At 32.7% G+C, this 15,974-nt stretch overlaps 1 protein-coding gene and 1 long non-coding RNA gene across 4 annotated transcripts; one reads left to right on the top strand and one right to left on the bottom strand.

Moving 5' to 3' along the window:
- Positions 1-1,676: 1,676 nt before the first annotated feature.
- On the bottom strand, positions 1,677-11,240 carry LOC113703123 (agamous-like MADS-box protein AGL19). Its single transcript, XM_072061883.1, has 7 exons — positions 11,024-11,240; positions 3,872-3,947; positions 2,983-3,044; positions 2,753-2,852; positions 2,625-2,666; positions 2,463-2,504; positions 1,677-2,087 (listed from the first exon to the last, which is right to left on the bottom strand). Exons 1-7 carry the CDS (start codon positions 11,203-11,205, stop codon positions 1,983-1,985), a joined length of 609 nt encoding a protein of 202 aa, XP_071917984.1. The 5' UTR covers positions 11,206-11,240; the 3' UTR covers positions 1,677-1,982.
- A 6-nt stretch (positions 11,241-11,246) lies between these two features.
- LOC113703124 (uncharacterized) lies at positions 11,247-15,120 on the top strand. 3 transcript variants are annotated; one of them, XR_003451365.2, is made up of 5 exons: positions 11,247-11,875; positions 13,490-13,606; positions 13,814-14,027; positions 14,289-14,401; positions 14,493-14,817. It is a non-coding gene; the product is annotated as an uncharacterized lncRNA (long non-coding RNA). The 3 variants fall into 3 exon arrangements; XR_011820074.1 differs by lacking the exon at positions 11,247-11,875 and adding an exon at positions 14,877-15,120 and having other exon boundaries at positions 11,898-13,606; positions 14,493-14,772; XR_011820073.1 differs by lacking the exon at positions 11,247-11,875 and having other exon boundaries at positions 12,635-13,606.
- The last annotated feature ends 854 nt before the right edge of the window (positions 15,121-15,974 follow it).

Raw genomic sequence — 15,974 nt, forward strand, 5'->3', positions numbered from 1 at the left:
AGCAAGAGGAAAAGCAAAAGCGGCAGCCGTGGGCCTGAGAATGCTAGGAATAACGAGGGTGTAGCCGGCGGCAATATTTGGGCGGTTCAATTTCATAATTCTGGACTATTCAGGGAATTCTATAAAATTTGACAGTTTTTTGATGGATTACCTATAATTGATAACGCAGAATTATGACGAATTATTGATTGTCTGTTATTATTATTTTTTTAGTTTTTTATCTAATAAGGAAACTGGAACACGTCGTAGCGGGAATTGTGGGCGGTTACGATCCAAGTGAGACACGTTAGGCGTGTTTTGTCCAATCCCCTAACTGATTTATTCCCGCGAGTAAGGTCCCACTGCATTCAATTAAAATCCAATCACGTACATTTACGTTTCAGTTAAAGATTACTTGAAAAAAAAAAAAAAAAAAGGATTGTTAGAAAACGTAGTTGTTAGAAAACGTAGTTACCAAATAATGAAAAAGATTTTGCATATTCAAATGGGTTGGCATTAATGCTTATTGGGTATATTTTATGAGTGTCTGTGGGACACTTATTAAGATGTTCAGTTTTGATGTTAAATTTTTGAAAAAGTAAAGTTAGTTAGTAAAAGTGTATAAATGTAAGAGAAGGTAACAATTTTAATGTGTGTATTAGGTAAATTGGGTGTTATTTAAGCGTGTTAACGATGGCTTATTATTACGTATCTGATAGAAAATTAATTTTGTTTTTTTTTTGGAGGTAAAATTGACTCCAAGAAAAATTTGACATGCTCGGTTTGCTTTTGTATCATAAAAGCATTTTGTACATGGTAACTTTTTTTGGATTCTCTTTTTCCTAATTGTAGAAACTGAAAAAAAAAATAATATTGTTTCTTTTCTCATTCATTGGAGTGCCTAATGACGGGAATATGATACTAGAGAAGAAGATTTGGCTACCTAATCGATGGATAATTTTCTAAATTTAACAAATTATATTATAAACCGCGAAAAAGACAAAATGCCACACGTGGCCCTTGAAACTTCTAGCAATGTCCATCCTAATCCTGTAGAAATTGTTTATTCATTTTTTTTGTCTCAATCTTCCGGGACACATTGCACCCTCATTTTTATTGGCTATAAAAGTTTGCACAAAATTTCTTTTTTTGAAGGAAAAAAGCACAATTTTTAAAGCTATTGCAGCTTGATCATTTTAATATTAATTCTGTAAAATAAGCTTTGACGGCATAATAACCCAACAGGCCAATGGGCTTTAAAAACAAAACAAAAACAAAAAAACACGTAGCCAAACACGACTTTGTTTTATCCCATATTAGATACTTCTTATCTTCCAAGCATTATGTTATGCCCCTAAAATTACCTTAAAATTGTACCAATTGTTATGAAATAACAAAAGGTCTGAATGTCCATTTGTATTATCAAGAGGATTAATTCATGATTCATTAGTACATTAAGTAAAGGAGTTATATTGAATGAACCGTTTCAATCCATAAAGCTATTCATGTATTGGATGAACGGTTTCAATTCATAGGACTATTCCTATAATGAGTGTTTAATAGAAATGATGTACTTTTGATTTTGTAGTACCTATATATTTATATATATATAAGTACCCTGGCACTTCTTGGGATGGTTTTGATTTGTAGGAATAATAAGAATATTATTCTCTATTCCTCTACTTCTTTCTCTAATATTTCAATCCCTACTACAATAGCTTATTTTATTAGTTTTACAACACCAATACATAGAATCTACAATTTTGATGTTACATACACATCACCAGTTGCAATACAAGTAGCCTATACAATACTCCATCTATCAATTATGTAGACGTTGCTGTTGCCTTATATTTTATAATTTCCAGCCAGCATGAAATAAAATGTGTTTTAGAAATTAAAAAAAAAATGCAAGAAAAACAATAAAAGAAGTAAAGAAAAACAAATCATACAAAGTTACATAGACTGATAAATTGTTCTTTTTTCTTTGTGGGGGAACAATTCTAACTTTTGGGAGGTCCGATAAAGAGTTGTGTTTCTACCTCCTTTACCTGTCTCAGTGGCAAGGGTTGTGGACTAATCGATAGTTCCAATTGTTGCTCTTCATACTGCAAATTTTATTTTTTTCAAAAAAAAATGTAAGTTACTCAATAGATAGGTTAATTTGGCCTACACAAGGTGCATTTATAATTTTACTGTTAGCACTAAAACTTGTAAAAGAGGTGAATTTAAGATAGAAATTTATAGATCTAGACCATACGTAATATCTTTTTCACCCAAGTTTTTCCATATGTGGGAATTCTTTTATTTGAAAAAAAAATATTTGGATATTCAGTTAAAAAGAATATTCTAAAATGAATTTACTCGCTTCTATTATATATCCATACTTACCCAACATCACAAAGTTAAAATAGACTTTTCATTTTAGGTCCATTTAGGGTATATATAAATTAATAACGTCACGAGTAAAAAGAGTAATCCACCTTTCCCCGCAATTCAGCATTTTCCTTTCTGAGAATTTTCTCCTGAATTTTGAGAAGACATGCAAAGAAGATTAACAATGGCGATTTACATGTTATGCATAAACTATATTCCTGACCAAAATGTGAATAAATGAATAAGCAACTCAAAGGCGTATTTTTTACCTCTTCTTTCAGCTGATCCATTCGCTCCCTGAACAATAAACTCTGCAGAAGAATTGGATGTTCGATTTTGACCGTCAAATTCTACATTCTGATCAAATCATTGTAGAGATGCCTATTGCAAAACGTACCTTTCTTGACCTGATGATGCTTAAACTTTTCTCCAGCCGATTTTCTATCTGTTGCAATTCATCAACACTGGAGGAATCTAAACCATCTCCCAAGAACCTTCTGCAACATAAAAAATTTACATTTATTGGTTTTTGTAATCACCAAAAACTGTAATCATTCATGGTGTTATACAATAAGGATGAATCGTGCTTAAAAACTTAAACAAATGTGTCAATGTTAGGACAACAACCGTCGAGTTTCCTCAAGGATCTCAATTTTTTTTCTCAGGATTGCAACCTCTTCTTCGAAATGCTGCACGCATAAGAATAAGCTCAGCACGAATCCAAAAAGGTAGCAGAATAAATTCGTACACAAGATTCTTTAAGTCAAAGAATCAGTTGGCACTGTAAACATCCATGATCTTGAATGAGATTCCCAGAATCAAGAGATCAAGTGAATGTAAGACATTGCGGCTATTCAACAATAGTTGTTTTCGCCGGTTCAAAAGGATCTTGAATGCAAGACATTACCGCTATTCAATAATAGTTCAACAGGATCTTGCCTCCCATTCCGAGAGGGCCAGAAGGTGAATGTCAAGGAATAGCTTATTTTGGACATTGAACGCAATTCATAGGCTTTCATGCAACTAAAATTTGGTACCAGAGGGAAAAAGTAGATTTAAACCCAGGACCTCTAATTTCTTGAAACGCAATGTCAGGACACAATTGAACCTTAATATGCGCTGTTCAAAGAAAATTCAAAAGGTCATTTCACATGTGAAAATGGTACATAAAACTCAACAAGATGACATTCTTCCCCAAAAACAAAGCAAGTTATATATCATCAAAATGGTAAACACATGGAGCAGACGCACAAAAAGCACATATGTTCAGTCAAGGGGATGGGGTGTGGGGACGGTGTGGAGAGAAGAATTTTCTCAGTACGAAACTTTCTCCGTGTAAAATATTTATAGATACTGATTAATCCCATAAGCATAAAAAGATACCGTTGCTACTGCTTACATGATCATTCTCCATAAAACAACGCAAGTGAAAAACAGTTGCAGCCATATCCACTAAACTGCAGCAGCAAATCATATATGGAAAGAGATTTCTTAGATATGCTGATCAATTTCTGACCTGTGCTTGTTCCATTCTTCTGCTCGGACATAGATTCTTGATATTCTTCTGGTAGCGCTGTATTGTACTTGTGGCACTAAAAGCATTTGAGGGAACCGCCATGAGGTCAAAGGGACAAGTTGCAAGTAATAAACTATTTCTTGTGTAGCAATTTATGTAATAACAAAAGAGCAATCAATGGTTTGATTCAGTTTCCATTCGGCAAGACCCAAATCCTATGAAATTCAAGATACAAATGTGTATGTACTTTAACGCGAGGAAAATGATATGGTGCTTACTGCTTAACAACAAATGATTGTTTTGTTTAGAAGATAGTAAGTTGGGTTATGCAACTAGCAAGTCTCATTGAACGACAGGATATACCCACTTATCACCAAAAAAAGAAACTAATTTCGTCATAACTAGGAAAAAAGCTTGCTATACTTGACAAAATTTGCCACTCATGTTGGGGTTGCTTGGTTCCTTCAAGGTACCTCAAAATTATCCTTTACACCGATACACATGTATACGTACAGTCATTTTACCTTTTAAGGCTTCTTTTGGATTACTAAAAAATGAGCTAATTATAGTTTTTAGTTCAAATTTCAGGTTATTTCGATGTATCATCTTACTACTTGTAGCTTATTTAAAGTAGAAAATAATAGTACTAGTTGCTTTGTTGAATGTATTGGAACTTCTGAAAAATTGTATGTGAAAATCACAAACCATCTAAACAAAGCTTAGTAAAGACAGTAATCAGCCATTCTTACTTTGTTATCAAAAATTAAAAGAAACCACATTAAATGAAACTGCACGACACGACGGAAAGATCAAATTTAGTGAAAATTGATTAAAATATGTATTATACTTCACTACAGAGGATTAAAACTGAGCAGTGATGTTAAAATCAACTAAACTGGGGTGGTGAACCAAATCTAGCCTTTCATCTAGTTTCTATCGAGAAGATCCTTCACCATCAGATAGAGGATTTGAACTTGCAAATTTGCGAACAGTGTCATTTGAACGCTAAAGGTACATCCACGTACTTAAAACTGACATGTTCCTAAGCGTGGTAACAAATTCTTCTTCTAGTTTTTGTTGTTTAATGGGACAACTAGTAAAAGGAAATATGCTAATAATAGCAGGAGAAATTTTGGGTAAAATCACACTAACGCAATTACATCAACGCACTAGTATTATTCAGGGAATAATTTTAGGGTAAAAAACAAAAAAATCTCTGTGGTAAATCTAATATACAGAAATACATCCTATGGTTTCAAAACGTACAACATGACACATCATACTTTGAACTAAATTGTAAAGGTGACGGAATCCGTTAAATTCAACGGAAATGATTTATTGGAACCTAAAAAAAAATTTTTATCCCTAATTTTTAACAAATATATCTGTTCTTCCCCTTAACCCTTAATTCTCTCTATCTAGAGAATAAAACAAATGATTTTTTTGAACTATCTTTTGTTTAATTATATCAGGGCATTTTGGTCATTTCGTCTATTTCCGTTAAATTTAACGGATTCCGTCACTTTTTCAATTTAGTTCAAAATATGGGGTGTCGTGTTGTACGTTTTGAAATCACGGGAGGCTTTTTTGTATATTGGGTTTACTACGGGGAGCTTTTTTATTTTTTACCCATAATTTTAAAATAAAGTTTCTAATCCAGATTTCCGACATTGTATCAGTTCTCTAATGGATCTAGAGACTTTAAACTAACTTTTATCCCCAGATTTTGTTTCTTTTTTTTTTCCTCTCGTTATCAGTTCTCTAACTGTTGTCAAGAAACTTACTTCTGCCCGTCAAACTTTACTTTCTTCGTCATCAAACTTAAATATCTCACAAAAGCAAATCAGTTCACTATTTCAGTCCTTAGGTTGGCATTTGGCAGCAATGGTAGTGCAGTAGAGTAGATTTCTTCATTAAGACCAAGTACACAGTTGAAACCAATAAAGCAAAGACATGCACCCCATATTACACCGTAGGAGCCAGGAAAATATTAGGGGCACAAATAAAAGAAACTCACTAATGTCTTATGAACTTATCAAATTACTAAAGTTTTTGTTACTTACTAGCGGTCTATAACCCCTTAAAACAATGGTTTCAATTGTAATGATAATCAAACATATGGATTATACATGTAATTTTAATAACAGTTGTTATCAAAAGACACCTGCATATTGACCTTCTACAAAATAGTGAAAGAAAAAACTATAAATTCTTCTAAAATCTAATACCTAATTAAAAAATTTTCTTTGACCAGTTTGGGCACATTAACAAATTAATGATGTTAAAACAAACTTTATTTTTGAAAATGTCATATTTAATATGTATTTTTTTGGGTCAGCGGAGGAAAATGCCTGCTAATAATATGGAGACCTGCTGCCCATGCACTAGAACCTAGTCATTTCAATATGCCGTTTGAGGATAAACAGTTCTCGATGTCATTAATAGCTGTTTGGGATGAAATGAGATGGAGAGAAGAGAAAAGAGATATATATACACACATATACTACCTCCCTTTTTTTATAACTGACGTTTAAGGTTTTGCACACCAATTAAGAAAAGTTTTTCATTGTTTAAATCTATACACTACTTTCCTTTTGTACCCTCATTAATTGTCCAATTCACCCATGTTTTCTCTCACTAGAGTACTAAATGGTGCTGTTTTACTAGGCCAAAAGCAATGCAAACTAACTAGGAGTAGTAATTAAGAACCCTGTATTGGAAAAGAGAGATAAAAGGGTAAAATTGTGAAAAAATAATTAATGCTGCATGGGGATAGTAAAACGACAGATAAAAGTACTTAAGAGCAAATTTCTTAAACGTCAGTTATAAAAAAAGGGAGGGAGTATATAACTAAAGAGAGCGAGATGGAATGATAAAAACTTAAAGAAAACTTTCTAAGATAAATGACCTCATTTGTCCCTCACTGTTAACTCATCATCCTATTTTGTTTCTTTAAGGTTATTAAGAGTCTATTATGTCCTTTGACTTATAAATTAGGTTTCAAAAGACCCCTAGAAAACATTGTGTCCATATTGATATAATGGACGTCAATCACGAAGGAAACATGAGTTCTCCATGGCCAATAGAAGGAAAAACTTTTTATTACCAAAAAAAAGAAGGACAATGTTAAGTTTCTGGATCTGTAGCTCTAAGTTGACCACAATAGACCAAGTACATGGGAGGAGAAGAATCCTACCACTTCTTGCATTATTGCATTATTGCATTATCTATACATCCTTTTTGCTAATCACATAAAGAGAAAGAAAGAGCGGCTGAGATGGAGAGAAAATGAGAGAACAAATGGCCAAAGCTATAGGTTCAATAGCAAGAAAGGAAATGAGAGAGAATATTGATGAAATTACTTGGCAGTGCATGGAAAAAGGCCAAATAACTAATAAACGAGTGCATATTCTTCTAATGGGAAAACTTAAGACCATACTTAGAAGTAGTTTCACACATTTACTTTATCCATTTGATCTCTAGCGCTTGCCATTCTATATATATATTTATATATATATGCGTATACAAATTTAGAAAAAATGAAATTGATTATCAAATTTTGCCCCAATAGTGCAATAGATTTTTGTAGGATCCTTTCCCTCTTATTTACTCAGTCTGTTTAGTCTGTTGTGATCAACCTAGGGGATGGAGGTTTAGGCTTATCGTTATTGTCATCTATTGCCCTAGGAGAACCGAAATATCTCTCACTTGATTGACATCTATTAAGTCAATTTGGATAAAAGTTTGCTTAGGGACCTTTTAAAGCACAATACGTGATTTGAAGAACATAATCGGTTCTTTCAAAGCACAACAAGGCCATCTATTGTCAAATTGGTGTCCTCAAAAATAATAAAGTAATCCAAACAATTGAAAATTTTTCTTATATCCTGTTAGTTATTTAACAATAAAGCTATCTGTTATTTCCTTGTTAAAGTTGAAAGTAATCCAATGCAAGTAAAATTTGCACCAAAGCAGATAATAACCATGACATACGTCCTTTTGTAGAGGAAATTAAGCACATGGCCACTAAAATTTGTAACTACCAAGATATAAAGTCAATAGAAAAGTCTTGGATCCTGAATAACGTCAAATGATACCACCGTATCGTCTTCACCAAAGATATGCATTTCATTGGAACTTAAAGTTATATTTAGCATAACATGTTAATTTAGGAGTATTAAGGAAAGCAAAGCTTCAAAAAATGACTATTACTTTCCTACTCAGACATTTTAAGATGTTGTGTATTGTGCTAAACCATGACTCCGATAACAAGAATGCATTCTCTAAATCTTGAAAGTTCGAGGGAGTTTTATCATTCCACAATGTGCTTCAAATGTGTCAACATTAATCTTACTTACACTAAGGATAGCCAAATTTGAACTAGCTAAAAAGCTTAAAGTTTCATAATATGCATATGTGATGTGACCCTTACTGCACAAAAAGAAGATAAGAGGAAGCCAAATATTTCCATCGACTGTTTAAAATGTTTGATTATACTCCGCGTTCAGAGAACACTTGTTTTCATCACGAATGCTGCACATTATACTTATTGCTATGTATCTCTCAGGTGATACTGGACTACCTCATATTTCATGGACAAAACTTATGTATATCTTATTATGCATAAAATTTTTTTGTAATTTCAACCTAAAAACCTAGAATGCTAAAACAAGTTGCTTGATCGGATGTAATTGCACCAACTTAAAATTGAGAAATGACCTAAAAATTTTGTGAAATGATGCATTCCGTGGGGAACATATTACTTTAAGAGACGGTGCCATTATGTAGAAGTGATGATCACCATATTGGTGATGTATTTCAGGATTCATGGATATTTAAAATTAAAGATCCATTATCACGTATTTGTAATACTGTAGGTTATATTTCAACTTTGACAAGTTTAACACGAAACAATCAGTTTTATGCAGTAATTAGCATATAGTTAGACAAATGAATCAAGCAAGAGTGAAAGTTGAATATAACTCTTAGATCCCACAATTTGAAGACATTGACCCAGAGACCATGAGTCATGACTATAAAGTTTAAATGTAAGAAATGAAAGAGGTATTCCAATTTGGTTTGTCGTATTGGCATCTACTGTACACTCTAAAATCCCCGATGATGGCTTTGATTAAAGCACCAGACTAATAATATCAATCTTGGGTTAATGTTTCCCATCTCTTTGGCCTATAGTAGCTTTTTGTCGTCATCTTCTTGTCCCTTTTGCTTCGAAGCTCTACTGCTCATAGTTATTCTTCATGGTTTCTAACTATCAAGTCACCTATTGTATTATTCTCCCCCGCTCACTTATTTTCAGATACATATATATGATATCTTTTTGTCCATACAATGAAAATACCCACTGCATGTGTGTTTAAATTTTAATATGAAAGCAACTGCTATGCCTCTTCTGATACCGAACTTACCTTCTTAGTGTGATGAAGTCTGCACATTGTTCTTCATTAGTTTGAGAATCTATAAGTTATCAGAAACGAAGTAAAAGAAGCCGAATTTTTAGAAGATTACCATCCCTAATTAAATCCGGTATAAGTAGTTTGAAAGGGTTTATTTTGTTGTTGGCTTCCTTGAGATTAAAGCTCACTGTTGGTTCGCATTGTTTCAACAAAGAAGTTAAACATTTGAAATTTTCTTGGAAATAATCACCTCCTTTCATAGCACCTGAGATGAAACTTCGAATTGCTGGAGATTTGGTGATATCCTTTTGTAGTTTCATGAAAGAGGAAAACTCGTGCATTTGATTAAATAATATTTCAAGTTTTGATAATACATCATCACCTTTGGCTACATTCACTAGATTCTCATTTAGCAACATATATATCTTGAATTCTTGATCTATCCCTGAGCAACATATATAACTTGAAGCCCTTGATCTATACATAGTCATACACCCCTTGCCTCAGAATATGTATTCGTTGACTGACTGCTTTTAAATGCTTCAGTATGGTAATGCTAATAACGTCCTTTTCCATAGCCCAAAAAAGTTGTTCTTTTCTGTAACTTTCAAAGCACTGTCTAATATGCTAGTACGCAGGTACACTTGATTGCAAAGATTAGATGTGATGATATAGCCAGACTATATGCACGTCTACTCTTACTGGTACAATTTTGACTTACCCAAATAGCTTTAACTTTAACATGCAAATCTTCACAAGATATCGGATTACCTTATTGAAAAGTTAAACTATATATACACCTATGGTTAAGAACAAGCTGCCAATTTGGAAGAGAAGAGATAAAGCTGACTTTTAGGAGATGAGAAGGTTCACTTCCTCACGGTACTAAAGCATATGGGTCTGGTGTGGTTTCACATTTTCAAGAACAAGTACAAAAGCACAACACCTTCTTACTGGCTTCATTATAGACATAGTACCATGTCCACTTGTAAGTTGTATATATACATACATATATATATATATATATATATATATATATATATATATAGATAGAACATACACTTTTTATTTAGATTGTAGAAAAACAAGTATGATAGCACAACCCATTAAATAGAGTATTTACATAATTAGGTCCTCTAAGAACTACTGCGAAAAGCTACAGCCTGTTGGGATGAACTGCTGTATCTCGTAATTTATGCTCTAGGAAGATAACTCATGTTACTGATTTTTATTTTCTTTGAAGTTGACAGCTTGACATATAATATCATCAATAGTTGAAATGCTGAAGAATCACTACTTTTGATGACACTGGTATCTCCCGTACTTCCTCAGATTGTGTGTATCTTGTCTATAGCTAAATTTGGCCGTGCTTCCAAAGATCTAAGATTTCCACCTCCGGACCAAATAATATCAAAATCCCACTAAAGGCGAGGGGTAGAGATACCATAGACAAGGTACCTTCAGACAAACTAATTGTTGGTAAAAATTGATTATATCATAGAAGCGGGTATAAAACAAGATAACGGGTCCCTTGGCTCTCATAAAGGCTTGAGATCATACTTGGAATGCCTAATGACCACTCCAGTGTAAAAGAGAACATAAACTTTGATGAAGGTGATGTCGTTTTTCGATGTTGTGTAGTATACTAAAAAGGAGGAGCGAAGGAAAATTAATAACAGAGAGAGAGAGAGAGAGAGATTTTGAGCAGATGATGCGCAGATGTTAATGGTTGATGTACCTGGAACTTGAGAACTCATAAAGCTTCCCTTTTGGGGAGAAAACGATCAGTGCAACTTCTGCATCACAAAGAACTGATAGCTCAAAGGCCTTCTTGAGAAGTCCACTTCTCCTCTTTGAGAATGTCACTTGTCTACTCGTTGCATTTTCAATCCTCTTCAGCTGAGTTTTCCCTCTCGCCATTCTTACAAATTTAGATAACAAAAAGAGGGCCAAAATTGAATGTATGGACAGTGCTACAGTGCCTATAGTTATGGTAACGATATTAGGGAAACCTGCTATTATAGGTTTCTATTACCTTTAGTGACAGATCAAATCTTTTAGTGACTTTTTAAATATTATATTAAAATAATTAATATTAACTTTAGTAAGTTTTTAATTAAAACTAGTAAGTATATGCCTGAAAGATAAGATTTAGTCAGAAATAGAAATTTACACTTTGAGTAATTTAATTTACTTATTATTTGACAAAATTTACTTATGTTTAAATTAAACTTACCAATACTGAAAGTAAAAAATGTACATATTTAAGTAAAAAAACGGTTTTGGGTTCCTGAAAACGGTTTTGGGTATCACCTTTCTCTTTAAAGTTATCTACCTTCTTCTTATTCAGTTCCCAGTTCCAATGATACGATTGAATTCCCAAGCAAAGGTTTCCACTTTGATCCACACATTCTCTTTGTTACAATTGAATAAATCTTCTCACTTCAAAATTTTCATCTTTAGTTCACACTTTGCTTCTATCCTTTCTCATCGTTCGGTTGGGTTTGAGTGCTGCCATATGCAAACACAACAAAAGGGTTAGCGACGGTGGTAGCCAGCCAAAGAGCATATGAAAAATAGCAGTGACGAGGTTAGATCATCATGTTCTCGTGAAATCGTTTGATTATATTGCTGTAATTTATTTATATTTCATTTGTTTTGTTTGTCAAGATTTTCTTGGGAAATCAAGGCTGAGAATTTGAAGATTTTATTGCAATTTTGGGGCCGAAAATGTCCGTTGAAACATCTAGGAAATGGTTGTAGTTTTGATTGTCTACGGGTAAAATATGTTTAATAGCCATGTGAAACATCTAGGAAAGGACTTGAGACCAGGCGTTTAAGTTAAATGTGATTAATTTGTGAATGCATATAAGATGTTTGGTGAAATGTCAAAGAGAAATTTGTATGTTGTGATTGCTACTCTGTGCGGGTGAGAATTACTAATATATTAGTAACTCAACATGAGCTTTATAACTTGAATTCTTCAGGCAAGAGAGGTTTCTCCCGTTTTGGAATTCTAAGTTGATACGCTTGATGGAGCATATGTTATTGAACTGAACTGATCTAGAATCATTGTTGCGAATCTGTTGTTTCTATGGAAATTTATTATCAGCCTCTTGAATTTTTTACTCCATTGTAACGTCTGCAATGCCACGGAAATTTGGCCATTATTACTCTTGTAAATCTGTGTTGCAGAAGCAATTCTTATTACCATCCTATGATACATGTAGATTTTGTAGAATCACATCTTCCCTCTTCTTCAGTCAGGAAAGGAGAGAAAATTCATAGAACAGTTTCCGACCATCAATCAATTATGGTGTTATACATACTTCATATTTTTGCATTTTTTTTGTTTATTTTTCTTTTGAATGGTGTTGCATGGGGCAAACCTGCGGAATCCAGTGGTCTTTGAGCAAAGGATTGTCAAATGCTGGTTGTTGATACATATAGACACAATCAATTATATCACCGTCTTTGCTCTGTCATGAGAAAAAATTTTGAATTTCATTGTAAAGAGCCAAAGGCATTCAACATAATCTAATCTACCTACCCGCAAATTTGTGACTTTCATTGAACTAAGGATTAGATTATGCTGGTTGTTTCGATATTTTGGACATGTGAATAACTCATCTTCCTCCTAAAAAATTACTAATACGTAAACCCTTACCGGGAGAGTCAAAATAGCTTGTTAATGCCATTGCTATATCATAACGATTAGACTGGAACATAAATCTGTTGAATGGGTTGATTGGAACAAAATTCAGATGAATGGTTTATATGAGAATTGAGGTTTTCAATTAGTTTGATGATGGTTTGTAATATAGAGAGAATGGAGTTCTAATCATAAAATACCTAGAAAAGAAACGGGTTGCCAAGTCGAGAAGATAAGTAAGTTTTTAATTCAAACTAGTAAGTATATGCCTGAAAGATAAGTTTTAGTCAGAAATAGAAATTTACACTTTGAGTAATTTAATTTACTTATTATTTGACAAAATTTACTTATGTTTAAACTAAACTTACTAATACTAAAAGTAAAAAATTTACATATTTAAGTGAAAAAATCACCGGGTTTCTAAAAATGATTTTGGGTTGCTGAAAACGGTTTTGGGTTCCTGAAACACTTTCGGGTATCACCTATCTCTTTAAAGTCATCTGTCTTCTTCTTATTTAGTTCTCAATTCCAACGATACGATTGAATTCCCAGGCAAAGGTTTCCACTTTGGTCCATACTTTCTCTTGGTCCAATTGTTGTTGCTACAAAGGGACAAAAGGCAAAACAGTCCACTCACAAGCGAAAGCGAAGACGATGCAAAAATTGCAAGTAATCACCTACTCTTAAAATTGACTTATTCTACGGTTAGAATAGCTTTGCAAAACCAGATATGAATGAGCAATGCTAAATTTCATCCACTCATTGGCTTTATGTTAGAAGGCCAAAAATGTTAGTTATATATGTACACTTCATATACGCCTTTATAAATTCAATCTTATTGTTTATGGATTGTGCTTGGCAATTTTTTTCCCGCAGGTCATTTGGACATGATAGACGAAAATGTACTAAAGTGTGCACAGATGCATATGAAACTCACAATTATGATCATGTTGGGGCACCCAATAATGTTGAGAATGTAAATTTGAATCTGATAGGATCATCCGATGGCCTATTGCAATCAGATTCACAGCATGGATGCAATAAGGAATTAATGGATAGTAATTGGTTTCAGATCATTCCTCCTGGTCAGGTAATGTATAGCTTGCTTTTATTTATTTTTGTGTGAAGGCATGAAATATAATGGTGCTCTATTTGCATTTGTATAGGCATTAATGTGGGCATGCAATCCTTCATTAATCCAAAGTCATGTACAAAACACTAGCTTGTTAGGAGATGAAAAGTATTCAGGTACATTTTTCCTTCTTCACGCCTAAGTTTTATGTTATTTATTTGCTATGATTATGTGTTGTTGTGGCCTTTTTTTAATACAAATCTTGTGATGGTTTTGTAGTGAATGAACCAGATTTCAGCCAAGACCATTAAGGAATTTTATTCTTGAGAGAGTACAAATGTTTTTGCACGTCTTTGCTCAAAGCTTTTAGGATGATTTAAGTTTCTTCGAAGGTAGTTTAATGCGTTTTGATTGTAAATCTGAACATAATCTCCTTAGTTTGCAATTTCTGGTGTTTACTTGTTTTAATGTGAATAATTTCAGCTTGCTTGGAAAAAAGTTTGGTGATCAAATTTCAGATATTGTTAGCATCCAAGTGCTCTTGGGTTTGTAAACCAGAAATGTCAATCCAAACTGAAGCTTTTGATAGTGATATCAGAGCCCTTGATGCTGGTGATCAAATTCTCAAATCAAGTTACTAGCCTTTTGATTGCTTCAGATTTCTGAAGCCAAAGTCTTTGTGCTCTAAATTCAGTTCTTGGCCATGTAATCTTGTCATGCTTAGATAGCTATATCTAGTGTCCTGCCAGCTTAATTTTGATGCGTAAGTATCAATTATTAAAAGTTAGATTCATTCTGATGCTCAAAATGAGCCGTTTTCTCCTATTTTGAAATACCAATTTCATATCAAATGTCTTGTGCATGTAGATTTTGCTGTTTACTTCAAATTGGACTGGCTTACTTGATGAGCAGAACTCGAAAAGCAACTCAAATACTCATGTTATACAATACTCAGCACACGGTTTTTTAGGCTTTAAAACGTCATTAATGAAAGTTACCCATTCGGTTGTTTAGGAATGTTAGGAGATTCGTCAAATTCAAATGACGATGCCTGAAACTTGTACTTATCCCCAAATTTGTGTTGTAGTACAGTATCAAGATCTTGCACCTATTCCATTCACCTATAAAAATTATGATTATCATAAAATGACATTTTATAATAATTTACATACTATTTGCCAATTAAAAGCAAGTTTCATAAAAAATGTGCATGTAAATCCATATTGTGAATGATACGAAATATATTTGAAACTCACGAAACTTAATATATGGGTAAATTTACTATAATTTTAAAAGATTACGCTACATTAGATACGATCACTTTACCTTTTATACTTGTGACCTAGAAAATAAATTTATTAAAACACATAACATTTATAAATGATGCATACATTTATTAAAATGCTTAAAACGCAAAACATTTATGAATGAAACATACAATCATTATTATACATTTATGTTACCAACAACTACTAACTATAATATTAAGTTTCAACCATTAATAAAAAAATCTTAGCACTAGTTTAAATAAACTTCTTAATACTTGTTTCATATAAGTTTCTTTAAGTAATATAGTAAATTTATGCCACAAACTAGTAAGTTTTGATGATTAACCAAATTATTATTCTTTCAAGAAGATTTACTATTAATCTATAAAAACTTACTATTACTTGAACTAAACTTACTCCCCACAAAACTAAGTTTCGAATGTAGAGTAGTAATTTAATTTTTAAAAAAAGTAACTTTCATTTTTATTTCGATTTACTTTTTGAAACATAAATAGGATAACACTTATATGACCATTTTCGATTTATTTTTTATTTACTTTTAGCGGCCATTTGATTATTTGATAGGCCTATCCACCTAAATAGGATAACACTTAAAAATAAGAAAGTAAGTTTTCCATCTAAAATAGTAAGTTAACAGTAATAAATTAGTAACTTTTATACTTCAAAATGTAAATTG

Source organism: Coffea arabica, chromosome 8e (genome assembly GCF_036785885.1).
Source record: "Coffea arabica cultivar ET-39 chromosome 8e, Coffea Arabica ET-39 HiFi, whole genome shotgun sequence".
Lineage (NCBI taxonomy): Eukaryota > Viridiplantae > Streptophyta > Magnoliopsida > Gentianales > Rubiaceae > Coffea > Coffea arabica.

Bases quoted from the DNA above. Each gene is read 5' to 3' on its own strand.
- LOC113703123 (XM_072061883.1), bottom strand. From the start codon at position 11,205: ATGGCGAGAGGGAAAACTCAGCTGAAGAGGATTGAAAATGCAACGAGT. The intron at 3,948-11,023 runs GTACATCAACCA...AAATGCTTTTAG, and splicing joins TATGAGTTCTCAAGTTCCAG to TGCCACAAGTACAATACAGC. The intron at 2,853-2,982 runs GTTGTTGTCCTA...TTTATGTTGCAG, and splicing joins ATCCTTGAGGAAACTCGACG to AAGGTTCTTGGGAGATGGTT.